The sequence below is a fragment of the Rana temporaria genome, chromosome 3 (genome assembly GCF_905171775.1).
Source record: "Rana temporaria chromosome 3, aRanTem1.1, whole genome shotgun sequence".
In the NCBI taxonomy this organism is placed as follows: Eukaryota; Metazoa; Chordata; class Amphibia; order Anura; family Ranidae; genus Rana; species Rana temporaria.
The window spans coordinates 374,856,517-374,878,303 of NC_053491.1; the positions used below are offsets into that span (position 1 = coordinate 374,856,517).

At 43.9% G+C, this 21,787-nt stretch overlaps 1 protein-coding gene across 15 annotated transcripts in view; it reads right to left on the reverse strand.

Annotated features, from left to right (window-relative positions):
• Positions 1-21,787, reverse strand: part of PPFIBP1 (PPFIA binding protein 1) — a 161,249-nt gene that overhangs the window by 54,137 nt on the left and 85,325 nt on the right. For 8 of the 15 annotated variants that reach the window (XM_040345568.1, XM_040345573.1, XM_040345565.1 and 5 more), the window contains exons 4-7: positions 6,350-6,436; positions 4,787-4,900; positions 464-595; positions 1-70 (exon numbers count right to left, since the gene is read on the reverse strand). The exon at positions 1-70 is cut by the window's left edge and continues 32 nt beyond it. In XM_040345568.1, the coding sequence (XP_040201502.1) occupies positions 1-70; positions 464-595; positions 4,787-4,900; positions 6,350-6,436 (403 nt within the window). The remainder of the gene's footprint in view (positions 71-463; positions 596-4,786; positions 4,901-6,349; positions 6,437-21,787) is intronic. The other 7 variants (XM_040345570.1, XM_040345569.1, XM_040345574.1 and 4 more) reach the window with 1 other exon arrangement.

Genomic DNA, 21,787 nt, shown 5'->3' on the forward strand with positions numbered 1-21,787 from the left:
GAAACAATGCCAGTTCCACCTCCAGTTTCTCCATCTGTTGCCTCAACTCTGATATTATCTTATGAAGAGACTGAACAACAGAGGAAAGAGAAAAGGGGTGAGAGCAAACAACGGGGAGTCAGTACAACAAGAGAGAAAACCATGCCTGATCCATTCAAATAACTTCTAGAAGAGTTAGAGAGACCCAGTCACCAGACAATTTGCTTTAACAACAATCCTTCCATAGGATATATGCACTTAATGTGTTTTGGGCATGCTATTTACTTATGTAGACATCCAAAACTGATGCCAGCGGCATCAAAGCTTGCAAAGGACTCCATAGTATTCCTCTTCACTTCTTCAGTGGCTACATTATATATACACATACATATATATTTTTTAATCTTTATTAAATGTATTTATTACATTTATCGATATTGGCTGGTTTGTCACAGTCCAGCCCACGCATTCAGTCTTTATATACCTCTGTGTCCTTGTATTTGTCCTCAAAGTTCGTGTGATTATTCTCCACTGCAGACAACTTCAGTTTCAGAGTAGAAATCTCCGCCATCAGATCAAGTTTCTGAGTTTCTAGTGTAGTTCTGCTCAGGAGTTCCTAAATATTAAATTAGAGAGTTACATTTTGAGGTAGATCATAAAGAGACCACGTGTCCTCCTGGGAAACCAGTATCTGACCCCCCCAAATCTGTAGCTACACCTCCACTAGACAGAAAACGCTAATAGCAATGCATCATGGGAGATTCGTTTTTTCCATGTTCAGTCCCTAACTGGCACCTTGTGATCTTGATTTTTAAATATGCTGCAAACTTCTCTGGCAGTATAACTGTGGGGTTAGGCTGCATTCACACCTGAGCGCTTTGGCGCCTGAAGCGCGATGCTCAAAAACGCTAGAGGGGAAAAAATACATTATTCCCTATGGAGATGGTTCACATCTCCACTCCAAAATGCCTGAATCGCGAATCGGGCAGTTTGGGCGTTTTTGAGCGTTTCCATTTCCCATAGGAAGTAATGGAAACGCTCGATTCAAGCGACTAGCGCGACAACGAGCGTTTGCTATGGGCGTTTTGTCGCTTTAAATCAATAGAACATTTCACCCAGGCAGAAGATAAAAAAAAATCTACCAACATAGCAACAAGTGATGAAAAGATGATAATTTTTCCTATTGGCTAAAATAAAAAACGGCGAAGTACAAAAACGTCGGACGACGCTGTATGCAAACGCACAAATAAGCATGAATACAAACGAACGACCTACGTTCAGGTGTGAATGCAGCCTATGGCCCGGATTCACGTAGAATCATGTATCTTTGTGCGGGCGTAACGTATCCTATTTAGGTTACGCCTCCGCAACTTTTACAGGCAAGTGCCGCATTCTCAAACAAAAGTTGCGGCGGCGTATCGTAAATAGGCCGGCGTAAGCCCGCCTAATTCAAATGTGGTAGATGTGGGCGTGTGTTATGTAAATTTTATGTGACCCCACGTAAATGACGCTTTTTACGAACGGCCCATGCGCCATCCGTGAAAGTATCCCAGTGCGCATGCTCCAAATTAACCCGCAAGAAGCCAATGCTTTCGACGTGAACGTAAATGACGCCCAGCCCTATTCGCGAGCGACTTACGCAAACAACGTAAAATTTAAAAAATTTGACGCGGGAACGACGTCCATACTTAACATTGGTACGCCTCATATAGAAGGGGTAACTTTACGCCGGGAAAAGCCCAACGTAAATGGCGTATCTGTACTGCGTCGGCCGGAAGTACGTTCGTGAATTGGCGTATCTAGCTGATTTACATATTTCTAGGCGTAAATCAGCGTACACGCCCCTAGCGGCCAGCGTAAATATGCAGTTAAGATACGACGGCGCAAGTGACTTACGCCGGTTGGATCTAATACAAATTTATGCGTAACTATGCGTAATACGGCGGCGTAACTCGTACGTGAATCCGGGCCTAAGTGTGTCCAGCCATCCTACTTATAAAAAAGTGTTTAAGGGGGGGAATGGGACTAAAACACATAAGTGTATGTCAGAACTTTTTAGGATAAAAGTTCATTGAAAGTTTTCTAGGTCACCAAGAACCCTCAAGCTCCACACTACATGGTTATTATTCAGCATGGCTTCAGGAAGCCTCTGCTGACTGCAGAGAAAAGGATGGGCTCCCAATTTGGAAGAGAGATCATCTATCCTGGGCTGTTCAGGAATGTCCATTGTGCTGCCTGCCACCGTCAGTCTGATCATAATCTCTGTATTTACTGGCTGTGTAAGGTGTTCAATTGTGCTGCTAATGTACCATTTGTCAGAATTCATTTTGTAAATGGTTTACATATTTTACCATTAGGTGTTGAAAAACTTTCCCCCGGTACAAAGAAATGTTGCCAGCAAATAAAAGGTTGTACAAGGACCTTCCAGTGATTGCATGTACAAGCTTGTGCTAGTATTGTAGGTTTATGTTCATGCCAAGTTCATGTTAACATTCAAAGCATGCAAGAAAGCTTGATTTGGTTAAGGTTAAAGTGGATGTAAACCCAGTTCAGGAAATTTGAGCTGGGCACATATCTGCAGCGTTTTCTCATCTCTCTTTAAAGCCCTAAGTCCGGTGGCTTTCTCCTACTCCTTTCTTCTGTTACAGCATAACTTCTCACAAGTTCTGTCAACAGTGATAAAACCAGGCTGAATTTTGTGTTGGGAGAGGGGTGTGTGCCTTTCCTCCAATCAGCTGTCTCCCAGTTTAAGCAAATAATCCACACCCACAGGTAAATCAGGAAAAAGAAAATTCGAACAGGATGTACACTTTCTAAAAACAGTATAAAAACATGAAGACAGCAGTTCACTTCACTGAGTATATGTGAGGGTTTACATCCACTTTAACCACTTCCCTACCGAGTCATAGTAAAATGACGTTGGCAGGGACCTTTCGTCCTTCAGACTGATCATATGACGTCCTTGCTTTCCCGGCCGCTAGGGGGCACGCGCGCGCCCCATTGCTCGGGACCCGGTGCGCGTGCCCGGCGGCCGCGATTGCCCGTAATCACGGCAGGACCATGGATCTGTGTGTGTAAACACACAGATCCATGTCCTGTCAGCGGTGAGGAGACCAATGTGTGTTCCCAGTACAGAGGAACACACATCGATCTCCTCCCCTTGTGAGTCCCCCTCCCCCTACAGTTAGAACACACTTTAGGGAACATATTTAACGCCCCCTAGTGTTAACCCCTTCCCTGCCAGTCACATTTACACAGTTATCAGTGCAGTTTTATAGCACTAATCGCTGTGTAAATGTGAATGGTCCCAAAAATGTGTCAAAAGTGTCCGATATGTCCGCCGCAAAGTCACAATAAAAAAATCGCAGATCGCCGCCATTACTAGTAAAAAAATAAATAATTCTATTCCCTATTTTGTAGACGTTAGAGCTTTTGCACAAACCGATCAAATACGCTTATTGCGATATTTTTTTTACCAAAAATATGTAGAATACGTATCGGTCTAAACTGAGGAAAATTATTATTTTTTATTTTTTTTAATTATGAGATTTATTAAACCAAAAAGTAAAAGATAGTGTTTTTTTTCAAAATTGCCGCTCTTCTTTTGTTTATAGTGCAACAAATAAAAACCACAGAGGTGATCAAATACCACCAAAAGAAAGCTCTATTTGTGGGAAAAAAAGGGCGTAAATTTTGTTTGGGAGACACGTCGCACGACTGCGCAATTGTCATTCAAAGTGTGACAGCGCTGAAAACTAGAAATTGGTCTGGGCAGGAAGGGGGTGAAAATGCTCTTTATGGAAGTGGTTAAGTTGTAACAAAAGAAAAAATTATTATCCTTCTTTTGCAAGGTGGCAGCGCCTCGCAGTCTCCGCCGGGGAGGCCGCAGCGCCTCGCAGTCTCCGCCGGGGAGGCCGCAGCGCCTCGCAGTCTCCGCCGGGGAGGCCGCAGCGCCTCGCAGTCTCCGCCGGGGAGGCCGCAGCGCCTCGCAGTCTCCGCCGGGGAGGCTGCAGCGCCTCGCAGTCTCCGCCGGGGAGGCCGCAGCGCCTCGCAGTCTCCGCCGGGGAGGCCGCAGCGCCTCGCAGTCTCCGCCGGGGAGGCCGCAGCGCCTCGCAGTCTCCGCCGGGGCTTTTCATATGCTTACAAAATTATTTTTATTTATGTTTTTCTTATTAATTTAGCATCTAGGCAATATCATCTTTATATAGCACCCACTATTTTTATGATGTTCCATTATGGAAAAAAATACAAACTACGCATGCTATTGTGGGTCACTTTTTATATGCCTGTTTTTTTCATATGTCTATTTTTTGTGATGTGTTCCATTGCAGTCACGTCAGGTTTTCCCTTTTGCATTTTTAATTCACCTGTGTTGGTTAATCATGTGACCTTTGTATATACTATTTAAGTGTTACTTGTTTGTTTTTTATCAGCCATGACAAAGGACTAAAGTCTGAAACGCGTAGACTGTTTTACAGCTTTCTACATGCATTTAATAAAGAAATACTATTTTGGATGTCATCCTGAGTGCCAACCAAACCTTTCCTTTATTTCAGAAACAGTCTAGCAGTCTCATTCAAGACCTGGAATCACTAGCGAACATGAGATTTCTGTAATATGCATCTAACAAGACAGACCCTTGGGCAACAGCATCTTGTACCATTCAAAAGCAAAAATCAGGTTGCAAGAAAATGTAAAAACATAATTGTGGATTTGGGCTGCCAGGAACAGACCTGTAAAAAAGTCTCTTGTGTACAGGTGTCCTTCAAATATTATATCTTATCCCCAGCAGGGGGTGCTGTCTCACCTGCTGCAGCATCTCCTCTGTAGCATTCAGCTTTTCCCTGTGTTCCTCCAGGCAGAACTCTAGGTCTCGTATCTTCTCACCCTGGGCTTCTACCTGGTCAGTGAGCACACTCACCTGTTTAATGAGGAGATAAGGAATGTAATTGAGAAAACTCAAAATATATTAAAATATCTTTATGGTAAATGATGGGAAACTAGCATCTTTCTGGAGGCTAAACTGCCATGCAGCTACAAAGATTTTGAAATACATTTCTATGGCAAAACCTATTAACCACTTCCCGACCGCCGCATGTATATGTACGTCCACAGAATGGCACGTACGGGACCCGATCGGGACCCCCCCACCGCTACATGCGGCGGTCGGATACCCGCGGGGAGCGATTTGGGACGGCGCGGCTATTAGTTTATAGCCGCTCCATCGCGATCGCTCCCCGGAGCTGAAGACCGGGGAGAGCCGTATGTAAACACGGCTTCACCGTGCTTCACTGTGGCGGGGTATCGATCGAGTGATCCCTTTTACAGGGAGACTCGATCGATGACGTCAGTCCTACAGCCACACTCCCCACAGTTGTAAACACACACTAGGTGAACACTAACTCCTACAGCGCCACCTGTGGTTAAATCCCAAACTGCAACTGTCATTTTCACAATAAACAATGCAATTTAAATGCATTTTTTGCAGTGAAAATGAAAATGGTCCCAAAAATGTGTCAAAATTGTCCGAAGTGTCCGCCATAATGTCGCAGTCACGAAAAAAATCGCTGATCGCCGCCATTAGTAGTAAAAAAATAAAAATAAATAAAAACGCAAAAAAACTATCCCCTATTTTGTAAACGCTATAAATTTTGCGCAAACCAAATCGATAAACGCCTATTGCGATTTTTTTTAACAAAAATAGGTAGAAGATACGTATCGCCCTAAACTGAGGAAAAAAAAAATGTTATATATGTTTTTGGGGGATATTTATTATAGCAAAAAGTAAAAAATAGATTTTTTTTCAAAATTGTCGCTCTATTTTTGTTTATAGCGCAAAAAATAAAAACCGCAGAGGTGATCAAATACCACCAAAAGAAAGCTCTATTTGTGGGGAAAAAAGGACGCCAATTTTGTTTGGGAGCCACGTCGCACGACCATGCAATTGTCTGTTAAAGCGACGCAGTGCCGAATCGCAAAACCTGGCCTGGGCATTTAGCTGCCTAAAGGTCCGGGGCTTAAGTGGTTAAAGAAAAAAATGTATAATTTGAGTAGTCCGCGGCAGTCTGGGCTTAGGGTAGCAAGGGGGTCCAGGGCTGTGTCCTTGGGCCTGCCTGAAAATCTCCCCACTATGGCCGATTGTGAACTGTCCATATCTAGGGCTACAGGCAACATGATTGGTACCTTGGCGATCTAGCTACAGTCGACGAGAGGTTTCACCCAACTCCCTGGGAAGAGACACAGCAGGACTTGGAATAAAGAAGAACGTGAAGGAGCCTAGCTAAAACTAGTGTGTCATTTCAGATCCCGATGAAGGGGGAAAAGGGGGGGAATGCTTCACCAGATAGTGAACCATCGCAGATCTCCATACCTGCAGCACTAGCGACTCCTTGTCATTCTCCAGGCGACCCAGCCGCTCCTGGTAGATGTCAGCAGTACCTGAGATGTGTCCATTAACCTGCAAGACATGGGATATATCAGAAACTGGGTAGAGCAGAACAGAGTTCGTAAATCCTCCAACTAGTAGATCCAAACCAATAAAATATCATATAGGCTTTAAAAACGTTAAAGTCATTCCCAAAATTCTTTCCAGCCTTTAAAAGTCTGCAGTTTCCATTAAAACAATCCCTGGTGATGCTGCATTAAAGGGGTTGTGAAAAGTTTGGTTTTATTTATTTATTTATTTTCTAAATATGTTCCTTTAAGCTAGTGCATTGTTGGTTCACTTACCTTTTACTTCGATTTCCCTTCTAAATGTTATTTTTCTTTGTTTTCTTAGTCTGAATTTCTCACTTCCTGTTCCTCCTCAGTAAGCTGTTCTGGTTGACTAACCCCCAGACAGAACAGTTTAGATGATGGGGGCAAGCTTACTGAGGAGGAACGGGAAGTGAGAATTTCAGACAAAGGAAAAAAAAACATTTAGAAGGGAAATCTAAGGAAAAGGTAAGTGAACCAAAAATGCACTAGCTTAAAGGAACCTATTTAGAAAATAAAAAACAAACCTTCACAACCAAAATATCAGAATACATAATTTTAATTTTTACATAATATTAATTAAAAAGAAATTGTACATAATATACCTACTACCTCTTAAAAATGATTCAGATAATCATAATATTGGTGTACCCAAAGTAAACATCCAACTCAAATGTATTACATTACACAATAGGTCAAGGTAACCATGTGCTCTGTCCCAAAAATGGACCATTTATAATGCTTTTGGCAGATGAACTGCAAAGGTAGGAGAAAAAGAAGGGTCACTGATGAGCTCTACGCGTTTCATAGCCAAATCTCCTTAATCAGGAAGAACACTTGCATAAGCAGCAATATTTATACACACATACTAACATATATATTGTACACACAGTATCTCACAAAAGTGAGTACACCCCTCACATTTTTATAAATATTTTATTATATCTTTTCATGTGACAACAATGAATAAATTACACTTTGCTACAATGTAAAGTAGTGTAAATTTGCGGTCTCCTCAAAAATAACAACACAAAAACAACACCACAAAAACAACACCACAAAAACAACACCACAAAAACAACACCACAAAAACAACACCACAAAAACAACACCACAAAAACAACACCACAAAAACAACACCACAAAAACAACACCACAAAAACAACACCACTGCCATTCATGTCTAAACCTCTGGCAAGTTTAGCGAGTATTCCCCTAAGTGAAAATGTCCAAATTGTGCTCAATTAGTCATTTTCCCTCCCCGATGTCATGTGACTCGTTAGCGTTACAAGGTCCCAGGTGTGAATGGGAAACGGGGGTCTTAAATTTGGTGTGATCGCTCTTACTCTCTCGTACTGGTCACTGGAAGTTCAACATGGCACCTCATGGCAAAGAGCTCTCTGAGGATCTGAAAAAATAATTGTTGCTTTACATAAAGACGGCCTAGGCTATAAGAAGATTGCCAAGACCCTGAAACTGAGCTGTAGCACAGTGGTCAAGACCATACAGCAGTTTAACAGGACAGGTTCCACTCAGAACAGGCCTCGCCATGGCCAACCAAAGCAGTTGAGTGCACATGCTTAGCGTTATATCCAGAGGTTGTCTTTGGGAGATATACGTATGAGTGCTGCCAGCATTGCTGCAGAGGGGTGGGGGGGTCAGACTGTCAGTGCTCAGACCATACGCCGTACACTGCATCAAATTGGTCTGCATGGCTGCCGTCCCAGAAGGAAGCCTCTTCTAAAGCTGATGCACAAGAAAGCCCGCAAACAGTTTGCTAAACACAAGCAGACTAAGTACATTGATTACTGGAACTATGTGGTCTGATGAGATCAAGATAAACGTATTTGGTTCAGATGGTGTCAAGCGTGTGTGGCGGCAACCAGGTGAGGAGTACAAAGACAAGTGTGTCTTGCCTACAGTCAAGCATGGTGGTGGGAGCTTCATGGTCTAGGGCTGCATGAGTGTTGCCAGCACTGGGGAGCTACAGTTCATTGAGGGAACCATGAATGCCAACATGTACTGTGACATACTGAAGCAGAGCATGATCCCCTCCCTTCGGAGACTGGGCCGCAGGACAGTATTCCAATATAACAACCCCAAACACACCACCAAGATTACCACTGCCTTGCTAAAGAAGTTAAGGGTAAAGGTGATGGACTGGCCAAGCATGGCTCCAGACCTTAACCCTATTGAGCATCTGTGGGGCGTCCTCAAATGGAAAGTGGAGGAACACAAGGTCTCCAACATCCACCAGCTCGGTGATGTCATCATGGAGGAGGGGAAGAGGACTCCTAATGTCAACATGTGAAGCTCTGGAATGTCGTCATGGAGGAGTGGAAGAGGACTCCAGTGGCAACCTGTGAAGCTCTGGTAAACTCCATGCCCAAGAGGGTTAAGGCAGTGCTGGAAAATAATGGTGTCCACACAAAATTGACACTTTGGGCCCAATTTGGACATTTTTACTTAGGGGTGTACTCACTTAATGCCAGTGGTTTAGAGATTAAAGAGGAAGTAAACCCAGTTAAAAAAAAAAAAAACCCACACACACACCACCTGTAAGACAAAGCCATAATGAGCTAGTATGCATAGCATACTAGCTCATTATGCAATACTCAACTCAGATCGAAGCCCAAGCAGCCGTCCTCTTCCAACGCTCAGGCAGCAGACATCTTGCCCGGGGGTTGACGTCACGCGTGCGGTAGCCACCAGTGACGGCACGGCCTCAATCAGAAACGATGCGCTACAGTGCGCCTGCACCACTGTCTACGATCGTAGAGGTTTAGGAGATATTTCAAGCACCTACAGGTAAGCCTAATCTAGGCTTACCTGTAGCCTACAGGTAAGCCTAACTACTTGCCGACCAGCCGCCGTCATTTTACAGCGGCAGGTCGGCTCCCCTGCGCGAGAGCACGTAGCTATATGTCGGCTCTCGCGCAGGCCACTAGGTGCGCGCGCCGCCGAAGGCGTGCACGCCCCTCATCGTCGGCGGGCACACGCGATCGCTGGTTACAGAGCGGGGACCGGGAACTGTTTGTGTAAACACACAGCACCCGGTCCTGTCAGGGACAGAAATGCTGATCTTCTGTTCATACAATGTATGAACAGAAGATCGGTCATTTCCCCTAGTGAGGCCACCCCCCCTCTACAGTTAGAACACACCCAGGGAACATACTTAACCCCTTCCCCGCCCCCTATTGTTAGCCCCTTCACTGCCAGTGGCATTTTTATAGTAATCCAATGCATTTTTATAGCACTGATCGCTATAAAAATGCCAATGGTCCCAAAAATTTGTCAAAAGTGTCCGCCATAATGTCGCAGTACTGAAAAAATAATCGCTGATTAAAAAAAATATATTTTTAATAAAAATGTCATAAAAATACCCCCTAGTTTGTAAACGCTATAACTTTTGCGTAAACCAAACGCTTATTGCGTTTTTTTTTTACGGAAAATATGTAGAAAAATACGTATTGGCCTAAACTGAGGAAAACATTTTTTTTATATATATATTTTTGGGGGATGTTTATTATAGCAAAAGGTAAAAAATATAAATTCTTTCAAAATTGTCGCTCTATTTTTGTTTATAGCGCAAAAAAAATAAAAACCACAGGAGGTGATCAAATACCACCAAAAGAAAGCTCTATTTGTGAGGAAAAAGGACGCCAATTTTGTTTGGGAGCCATGTCGCATGACCGCGCAATTGTCAGTTAAATCGGCGCAGTGCCGAATCGCAAAAAGTGCTCTGGTCTTTGACTAGCAATATGGTCTGGGGGTTAAATTTCCTTATTTCTTCTGAGAAATCCTCACTTCCTGTTCTTCTGTCTGTAACTCACCACCATAATGCAACGCTTTCTCCCTGGTGTGGAGAAAGCCTCTTGAGGGGGTGAGCAGGAGTGTCAGGACGCCCACTAACACACAGCTCCTTTCTCTATCTGCAAAGTAGAGTGTGTCCTGACACTCCTGCTCGCCCCCTCCCCCCTCAAGAGGCTTTCTCCACACCAGGGAGAAAGCCTCACATTACTGTGTGGAGTTACAGACAGAAGAACAGGAAGTGAGCATTTCTCAGAAGAAATAAGGATATTTAAACGCAAAATCGAAGGATGAGGTAAGTGAAGGAGGACTGCACTAAGGTAAAGGAAGCTATTTAGGGAAACATTTTTTTACCTTTATAAACCCTTTAATTACACCTCAATACACATCTAAAGTGAGCTGCAATATACCCACATTATAGTGCACTGCAACACACAGGTGAGGTAAAAAGAAAATAAATTGCACAGGGCCTATTTTTCCATGCATTCACAGCCCATAATTTTTAAAATGGATTCTTCATATAAAGATCATAAAAATACAGTTGAGGTCTACTTTAATGCGACAAAAAGGAAAATATATATAGCCAATTCCTAAGTGGTAATATGCCTTTTTAAAATGTAAATTTCAATTTCCGGGTCACTGTGCTCCCAGTTCTATAAACAGCTGCCAGGCATTCAGGGTGGAGTGCGCGGAGACACGTAGGAACAAAGCTACACCAATACAACGCTACGTCACATACACCGTTCCCACAGACAGGTGCTCAATTAGCGACAAGTGTTTCACTGCTGGATGAACCCAATAACCAGATGGATGTAATGTTTAACCAGAAGCTGGTTATGTGCCCAACATCTGTGCAATGGAAATACGAGCTCCACACACCGCGGAATCACCCAGCACACAGACCTACACTGGGCTTCCCACAATGTACGCGGACTGGGTATAGATTTCACGGGTGTATTCTCCAACAGCTTTTTATGTTTATTTTAAAGTAAGGAAATAGAAAATGTCAGATTTAAAAGGGGTTGTAAAGGTACAATTTTTTTTCCCTAAATAGCTTCCTTTACCTTAGTGCAGTCCTCCTTCACTTACCTCATCCTTCCATTTTGCTTAAATGTCCTTATTTCTTCTGAGAAATGCTCACTTCCTGTTCTTCTGTCTGTAACTCCACACCGTAATGCAAGGCTTTCTCCCTGGTGTGGAGAGTCGTGCTCGCCCCCTCCCTTGGACTACGGGAGAGTCAGGACACCCACTAACACACAGCTCCTTTCTCTATCTGCAACATAGAACGTCCTGACTCTCCTGTAGTCCAAGGGAGGGGGCGAGCACGACACTCCACACCAGGGAGAAAGCCTCACATCACTGTGTGGAGTTACAGACAGAAGAACAGGAAGTGAGCATTTCTCAGAAGAAATAAGGACATTTAAAAGCAAAATCAAAAGGATGAGGCAAGTGAAGGAGGACTGCACTAAGGTAAAGGAAGCTATTTAGGGAAAAAAATTGCACCTTTACAACCCCTTTAAAGAATATATATATATATATAAAAAAAAAAAATCCAGAGCCTCAGTAGTAGACATGTGCAGACTGGAATATTTTGTTTTGTTTTTTCGTTTGGAAAATAAATTTATTTAGTTACTCCCGAAAATCGTTTTGATTTATTTAGTTTTTCGTTGGGGAATAGCTTTCGTCCGAAAATCCAATAAATACTTGGTTTCTGTCGAATGGTCAAAAGAATAGACGACGGAACGTCGAATATGTGCAGTTTCCATCGATTGTTCAAACGAATATTCGACGGAACGTCAAATCTTTACGTTGAATCGTACATTTCCGTACGAATATTCTGCCTACAAGAATTCTAATGTTGTATGACTAGTAATGATGTCGAATCTATTCTCTATAATGTCAAATCTATTTTCTCATAGATCGAAATCTATTCTCTGTAATGTCGAATCTTTTATTTCTATAGTGTCGAATCTTTTCTCTATAATGTCGGATCTTTTCTCTATGATGTCGGATCTTTTCTCTATGATGTCGAATCTTTTCTCTATGATGTCGAATCTTTTCCCTATAATGTCGAATCTCTCTATATCGAATTTTTACCGCAACAAAAATAAAGCATTTTTTATGTCGGATCTTTCGGTTTTCGTTTCTTGCACTTTCGTGCTTCACGAAAAAAACAGATTTTCGGACGAAAATGCATTCTAACGAAAACGAATGCACATGTCTACTCAGTAGACAAGGGAAGGGGTCATACCGAAGAACAGGGAATAAAAAGCAGGACTTCTTGAATGGGTTGTCGAATGCAATGCTCCTCAGAGCATAAAAAATATCATTTAAATCAGGGGTTTGACACCCCTGATTTAAATGATATTTTTTATGCTCTGAGGAGCATTGCATTACACAACCCATTCAAGAAGTCCTGCTTTTTATTTCCAAACCCACTTTATTCTCCGTTCTTCGGTATGACCGCTTCCCTTGTCTACTGAGGCTCTGGATTTTTTCATATGCATGTACAATATACTTTTTTTTTTTTCCAACTTCACCGTGGGCCGCATCAGCACCATGATTGCCCTCAAAAGGGCCGGTTGTATCTGTAAGATTAGAAGTCCAGCGCATCCCCTCCCCTTTACATTAGATGTCAAGAGCCACCCCACCATCAGAAGTTAAGTCCCCCACCCTCCCTTACATCACAGTGCACCCCCCTTTCCTTATGCTGCTGCTGGGAAGAAGCTGGATGCATTGCTTGAAAGCAGAAGGTAAGGGTCTGGAGTAGGACCAGAGGGGGGCTGGAGCTCTCCTGCAGCTGCAGGAGAGGTGTGAGGGCCACATGAAATGGTCTGGAGGGCCGGATTTGGCCCGCGGGCCTTGTGTTTGACACCTGTGATTTAAATCCATGTAAAAAATGAATAAATAAAAAATAAAGATAATAAAATAAAAAATACAAATAAAAATAAATATATAAGAAACTTCTGAAATCTGTCCAGCCCTGATGTAAACAAAAGTAACTAACAGTTGGGTGATGAACTTTCACAGGCAAATTTTTTTTTTTCCTTTTATGAAGGATGATCTGAACGCACAGATTAACTTTCAGCTTGCTGCCAGTGCTGTGGGGTGTAGCCGTGGACTCAAAGCCAATAAAAGGGAAGCGATCGCTTTTATTGGAGAAAGATTAAAGTCCCTCCACAACCCCCCCCCCCCCCCCCCCCACCACGCTTCAGATGTCATGTTTGTGCTGGAGTAGAGTCAACAACACATATCTATAAAAACCAGCCAGCAAAGCCATGTCAGAATGCGGCAACAAAACTATGAAAAAAAAAAGTGTAAACCATTAAAGTGCCACTGCAACCAAACGGCTAAATACACATCTGGTGTGATGGCTGCATTTGTTTTCTTCTGGCTTTTCCCCTTTATTTTCACCTGGTGATCTTGCCAGTAACACATCCTGTACTGGGATGGCAACGCTCACTCTGTACTGTATCTATGAAAGAGCTACATGGTCACCCTAGGACAGAAGTGTGCTATAACGTTATGCCTCCCCCTCTCTTGAGCCCTGCAACGTAAAGAGGAGGTGTTCTATATAGTCCAAGAATGACAGCTGGGAAAGTGCTCTGCTTTGTGAAAAAGCCTCCTGGCGCCACTGTACTCCAACTAGTAGTCCCTTTTTTTTATAATATTTGGTTGTTAAATTCTGAAAATAAGTATTTATTCTCCATCACTGATGTGCACCGATGAGGCTGCAATGATAGGTGGCACTGACAGGCATCACTGGTGGGCACTGATGAGGCTGCAATGATAGGTGGCACTGACAGGCATCACTGGTGGGCACTGATGAGGCATTAATGATAGGTGGCTTCTGGCACTGACAGGCATCACTGGTGGGCACTGATGAGGCTGCAATGATAGGTGGCACTGACAGGCATCACTGATATGCACCGATGAGGCGGCAATGATAGGTGGCACTGACAGGCATCACTGGTGGGCACTGATGAGGCTGCAATGATAGGTGGCACTGACAGGCATCACTGGTGGGCACTGATGAGGCATTAATGATAGGTGGCTTCTGGCACTGACAGGCATCACTGGTGGGCACTGATGAGGCTGCAATGATAGGTGGCACTGACAGGCATCACTGATATGCACCGATGAGGCGGCAATGATAGGTGGCACTGACAGGCATCACTGGTGGGCACTGATGAGGCAGCAATGATAGGTGGCTTCTGGCACTGACAGGCATCACTGGTGGGCACCAATTAACAGCACTGGTGGACACTGTGCGGAGGATTAACCCCTTAGTTTCCACAGAGTATAACAAGCATGCTTTACAGCATATACAGACGTATTTTATTGTTGTGGGTTTAGTAACACTTTAAATATTTACATTTTATTTAACTGTTTCAGATGGAAAAGTAGAATCTACATCTTGAAATCTGCAACGGACAAAAGGAATAGAAATACAACATGCAAGGCACTGGACAACATTCTCAACAGGCTCTAGCAGTGCTATAAACTGCAAATCAGTTGACCTACAAGCTGCCTGAAGTCCATATTTTTGCCTCCTAAGCTTTCTGGTAGAATTGTGCAGGGCTTAATACCACTTTAAGACCCCATACACATCTGAATTTTTGTAGCCTGAAGCACCAGAATGCTCAGGGAGAAAAAAAAAAAATCAATGCTAAAAATAGCGCCTGCAAAGCACCCTGAAAGAGACGCTCCATTCACTGGTGCACTGGCACCTGAAAGAGGCGCTCCATTCACTGGCGCTCCATTCACTGGTGCACTGGCAGGACGTTAAAAAAATGTCCTGCAAGCAGCATCTTCGGAGCAGTGAATGAGCGGTGTGTATACCGCTCCTCCACCACTCTTGCCCATTAAAATGAATGGGCACTGTGGCCATACCGCCAGCAAAGCGCTGCTGTAGCGGCGCTTTGCGGGTAGTTTTAACCCTTTTTCATTTGCTAGCGGGGGTTAAAAGCGCTGCTAGCGGCCAAATACTTCGGCAAATATGACGGTAAAGAGGCGCTAAAAATAGCGGAGCTTTACCACCTCCTTAGAGCCCTTTCACACTGATAGCGCAGGGGCATCAGCGGCGGTAAAGCGCCCCTAGTTTTAGCAGCACTTTACCATCGTTTTAGAGGCACTTTTCGCCCGCTAGCAGGGAGCTTTTAACCCTTGCTAGCGACCGAATTAAAAGCACCCGCAAAGTGCCGCTGCCCATCGATTTCAATGGGCAGGGGTGCTTTAAGAGTGGTGTATACACCGCTCCTAAAGTGCCTCAAAGATGCTGCTTACAGGACACTTTTTTTATTATTATTTATTTTAACATCCTGCCAGCGCAGCACCCTGGTGTTCAGCCAAAAATTCTGACTGAAATCGGATCTGAAATGATGAACAGGGCGTTCATCATTTCAGATCCGATTTCAGTCAGAATTTTTGGCTGAATGCGGACCTGAAACCGACCAGAAGATGCACAAGGACTGTGTGAATGACTCCATTAAGAGCCGGTCACAGTCTCCTGAAATGCGAATTGGATGCAGGGAATACCCGTATCCAATTCACAATAGTGTGAACTCACCCTAAAGATGCACTTTAACTTATGACAAAATGTATGTATTGCACATTTTTGTGTGCACCAATGCAATTCTACCAATCTGCTACAAAAGTAGCTCAAAAATATTTTTGAGCTTAATGCATTTGACTTCAGGCATTTTGGAGTGGAGACCACCACCATAGAAATGTATTGATTTTTTTTTCTCCCTGAGCATTGTGGAGCTTCAGGCTACAAAAATTCAGATGTGTATGGGGTCTTAAAGTGGTATTAAGCCCTGCACAATTCTATCAGAAAGCATGTTCTTCACTCTGTCTCCAAAGGGGTTAAATGAAGAGTTAGAGGTCCACACCATCATAAAAAAAATCATTTATGGATTATAGAGTGGTTTACACCACTACCATAATAGGGCACCATTAGTTCTTTTAGCCCTTCTATGAGTTTTTATACTTGTATAGTAAAGTTTATACATATTAGGGACAAGGGGGTTACACAACTATTTTAATATGGCACATATATTGCTGACATTGGAATTACTATGAGTGTATATTTCCTCCACATACTGGTATATAGGATTCTTATACAAATTTATCTTTATAACCGTCCCCTTTAGGATAATGAGCTCAGAATTGTGGGGAATTTCATATTATATGCATTTTTTATTAATATTAATTATCTATTTTTATACTTAAGTTTTTGATTACATTTTAGTTATGGTTGTCTTCCTTTGTTGATTCTCCATGCTCACCAACATATCTGAATTGACACTTCCTATGATATTTATATACCATTGTTGTCTTATTAGTGTGCTTACCAACAAAGAGTTAACTAGCTCCCATGATCCAGGCAGTGTGGACTATTATTCCCTGTGCGCTCGCCACACTGCAGCAGCACTTGCTCTAGTTAGTGTGGTTTGCGCATTAGTTTCCCCCATTATACTTATCAATTGTGGCTCTCCATCTGCCCCGACAACTGGCTTAAAAGACCATGTTCTTTATATTCCTGGGTCACTTAAGAAAGGAGGCGGAGACTTTAAAACGCGTTGTGTTCCTGTCCCTTGCCATGCCTGCCCAAAATGTTATGGCCATAGACACTGCCGGTCGTCTTTTTTGGCGGGTCCGGCTCCATCACCGACAGTCTTGCCTCCAGCAGCTACAGGCTTTTAGGATTTGTGAACGTCATCTCCTTCAAGACTATGCTGCACTCTGCGTACCTTAATGTAAGAAAGATCCCCCTGAGGAAGACACGTGACCCTGTGCCGACACGCATGGGGAAGGGGCAAGGTAGATAAAGACACTCGGGCTATAAGTGAGGTGACCTGGCGGTGATTGAGTGTCATTATTTCCATATATGTGATCAAGTTATTTCATCAATCACTTGTGGGGGATTTGCTCTGCACACTTATGTGGATTTTGATGTATGCACGTTTTTACATTTACCTGTATATGACTAGGGACTGAGTTTTTTGATTTATTTGAAAGGGTTTTTTTTGTTCATGATACAGCGCAACACTTTGTAAGAAAACACTGCGGATTCGTTTTCGCGTTAAATGTTATAAAGTGTTTAGTAAAGTGGCATTAAACAAATAAAATAAAAATGTTATATTAACCTGCTCTGTGCAGTGATTTTGCACAGAGTAACCCGGATCCTACTCTTCTTAGGTCCCCTGCCAGCACTCCTGGCTCCTCCCCCTTGACCAGTGCCCCCCAATAGCAAGCCACTTGCTATGGGAACACTCGTGCCTGCTTACTCCTGAGCCCTGCTCTATGCATCCATAAGACATATAGAGCAGCAGCTTGGCCCCGCCCCTGCTCTCTCCTCATTGGCTCACTGCCTGTGATTGACAGCCAATGGCGCCCTCTGCTGTTCTAAGCCAATGAGGAGAGGGAGTAACGGGACTGCCAAGGCTCTCAAGCATATCGCTTGATCTAGAGGGGCTCAGGTAAGTGTTGTGAGGGGGGCACTGTGGGGGAAGTGGCACACAGTTTTTTACCTTAAGTCTTTTCCACCACTTTAACCTCCTGCATCCTTGTTTTTTTGTTTCTTTTTTCACATAACTAAACATTATCATCCAGCATACTTTGTTGTCAGATGTAGACCTTTTACCCCTACCACCATCTTGGATGCTGTCCTGTATTTTCTGCCGTAAAGAGCCTTCTGGCCTCAACTCATGTCATCCATCCGAGAGCAGGGTGCCTTGCTGGAGATAGCCGTGACGTTAATGAGGAAAGGTGATCCATTGATCTCGGCATGGTTCAGGATGCCAGACATTAGCGATACAATGCGCAAGCGATGTCACACCACATTATTACATATCTACTAAAGGGAAGGCATTTGGAGGATTTTATGCTGGTCTCAGGAGTGCAATTTTTATTTTATTTTATTTTTAAAACTACTTGTCCAAGGGACTAAATCGGGGGCCCCAATTTACTTGGCCCGATTTATTTTTTTATCTAAACCCATATTAAAAAAAAAAAAAGGTCTTAATTCAGTTATACTACCGAGACAGATTTATCATTGGGATTTTCAACGAATGCGAGTCCCTTTAAACCTTGTGGCTTTGCCAGGATAGAAAATATGAAGGGTTGAGGTTTTTGATTAGGCAGAGGTGGTTTTAGGGATCTCTGGGGCTTTTAAAAACAAAAGAAGCTTAAATGGCAACTTAAAGTGGTTGTAAAGACAGAAGGTTTTTTATCCTGTGTTGCAGGACAATCTAGGTTGCCCGGGACTCTCCCTCACCATTGGTGGAGATAGCAGCATGGCACCATTGGCTGCTATCAACTGTCAGCTGTCAACCGAGGTCAGTAAGCCAATGAGGGGAGAGAGGGGCGAACTGTGGCTCCGTGTCTGAATGGACACAGAGCAGCGGCTCGGATGGGGTGCCCCCATAGCAAGATGCTTCCTGTGGGGGCACTCAGTAGGAAGCAGGGGCCAGAAGCACCAGCGATGGATGCGAGAAGAGGAGACTCAGGGCTGCTCTGTACAAAAAAAAAAAAAACAACATTCTACAGAGCAGGCAAGTATAACAGGTTTGTTATTTTTAAAGAAAAACAAAAAAAGACTTTAGGATCACTCTAAACATTTAATATTAACATTGCACTGTTCATCTCCTACCCATCTCCGTGCCTGTCCACAGCACCGCATCCAGGGACTAGCAGGAAGTGGAGTGTGTCGGGCTCTCAATGCTCAGGAGAAGCGGAGAGAGTAAATTAAGCGCCAACCCCAATGAGAAGTAAAAAAAAAAAAATTTGCTGTAAAGTTGAACAAAATAAATAAAAGTACTTTAGCCACTTGCACACTGACTTATACCCCTTTCACATCAAGGCAGTTTCCAGGCATTTTAGCACCAGAAAACTACCTCCCATGCTGCCCGAATGTGAAAGCCTGTGTGCTTTCACACAGGGCGGTGCGCTTGCGGGATGTTAGTAAAAGTCCTGCAAGCAGCATCTTTGAGTGCAATGAATGGGCAGCGATTCGAAAGCGCTGCAACACGGGCACATTTAACCCTTTCTTCGCCAGCTAGCAGGGGGTTAAAAGCGCCCCGCTAGTGGCCGAAAAGCGTTGCTTAAACAGCGCTAATGCGCCGCTAAAATGAGCACGGGCGGCCCACGGGCAGTGTGAAAGGGGGGACTTAGTGGTGCCTTGCACCCCTGGTGTCCCAAGTGGAAATCCCGACCAGGACACTATCAGCATGGAGTTTGCATGTTCACCCTGTGTTTGCCCAATTTCCTCCAAGTACGCCGGTTTTCTCCCATGCTCCAAAGACATGCTGGAAGGTGAACTGGGGGTGGGATAAACTGGCTCTTGTATGTATGTGTGATAGGGATCTTTGATTGTAAGCTTATTGAGCTCAGGGAATTACCGTATGTGAATGTTCAGTGTGTAAAACACTGCATACATTGTTGGTGTTCTATAAATACCTGTAATAAATTAATCATTCTGCTGTAAGAAAAGGAAAAGTCAATATCCTGCTTGCGCTACAGACAAGAAACGTGCAGCCAAAAAGCTTCGCCAGAACGGGAGCATTTATTACTAGATCTTGCTCTCTCCAAAACCCACAGCCGACATATTATTGTGATTTAACATTTTAACTTCTTGTAGACGATTGGAAAGAAAAAAAAAAAATCTTCCAGTTGCATGGAAGGCTGGCCTGGGTTTCTGTGTCCTGGCTCAAACATCTTGTGTGAAGACACAATACCAGAACAGTTCGGCCATCTTCCTTTAAAACCTTGAGGTGAGCATCCATATGTCAACCTAGGAGTGTGCCAAGCTCAGCCTATTCTTCACCTTAACCAGCGCAACAATATCACAAATAAAGACATCTGCCGCTGCGAACATAAAACATTTATAAATACTCTGCAACCGCAAGTCAAATACACATAACAAATATCAATGTATTATGCATGATTAAGCTGGAGTCGCAGGGCAAAGTCCAACACTGTGTGCACAGCTGCAACGAACGCAGCACCGGGCCAGTGAGGATTTGATTTTTCGATCCTTCCACTACGGTCAGTCAGTGTCGAGAGAGGAATCCCCCCCCAGCACTAGTATTGCATGTAAAAAAATCTGACAGGCTGGTTGTACCCAAGCCGATTGATGGATTAACCTGGGTACAACCAGCCTACCCATAGATGGATCGAATCTTGGCCAGGCCCTGCTGAAGTGGCCGAGAAAAGTGGCTACATTTTTGTGTTCTTTAGGCACTCAGCCTTTTTACTCTGCAGCAGGATCCCAGGGACCTGAGCATCAGCCAGCCAATATATATGTACATAGGCCTGCGCACAACTGAGACCGATACGATAATGAGGTCTGGATACCAGGTAACATGTGGATCTAGGAATGAGCCCACGTTCCCCACTGGGCTGATTTGGCATGCGATTTGACATGTCAAATCGCATGCCAAATCAGCGGCTATTGCCGGCAATCCCACCGTCCGAATCGGTTCCCAAAAGCAGTTCCTGTACGAACTTCGGGGGCGTTTAGAATAGACATCTGTGAATGAACTCACACAGATATCTGTCGAATCGCCCCCATAGTCGGATTGCATTGCTGGTTTGAAAGCGTGCGAGTTCAGCTGAACTTGCACGATTTCTAACCCGCAGCAGTGTGAACCATGGCTGAAGGCTTTATCCCACCCAAGGCTATACAACACTGCCAGGATACAAGACTCAGAACAGGACTTATTAAAGGCCAACTCCACCTTTAAAAAGTTCCATCCATATTTAGGGTGTAACATGGGGCCAAGCAGACCTCCCACCTCCTCTGACAGCGTGCTGGGGTTCTTCTCGACTGCGGCATGTTCAGATTTGAGATTGAAGATCTGAATAAATAAAAGTCCAGTCCACTTGTAGTGGACAAACTGCAGTACAGTCAGAGCCAGTTCACACAGGGGCAACGCGACTTTGGGAGGCAACTTGAACACGACTTGAGTATGAATCACAACGCGACTTACAACATGACTTGAAGTCGCCTCCAGGAGGGGGAACTCCACGCCAAATTTTAAATAAAAAAAACGGCATTGGTTCCCCCTCCAAGAGCATACCAGTCCCTTAGGTCTGGTATGGATTTCAAGGGGAACCCCCTACGTGGAAAAACAGTGTGGGGGTCCCTCCCCAAATCCATAACAGACCCTTATCCGAGCACGCGCCCCCCCCTCCTGAACCATACCAGGTGTCATGCCCTCAACATGGGGTGCTTTGGGGCAGGGGGGCGCCCTGCCCACCCCAAAGCACCTTTTCCCCATGTTGGAGAAAAGGGCCTCTTCCCGACAACCCTAACCGTTGGTTTGTTGGAGGGCTTATCGGAATCTGGGAGCCCCATTTAATACATATACACACACATACATACATACATACATACATACATACATACATACATACATACATACATACATATACACACACACACACACACACATATACATACATACATACATACATACATACACTAACTACAAATCAAACACAAAAGTTTCCCAGCACC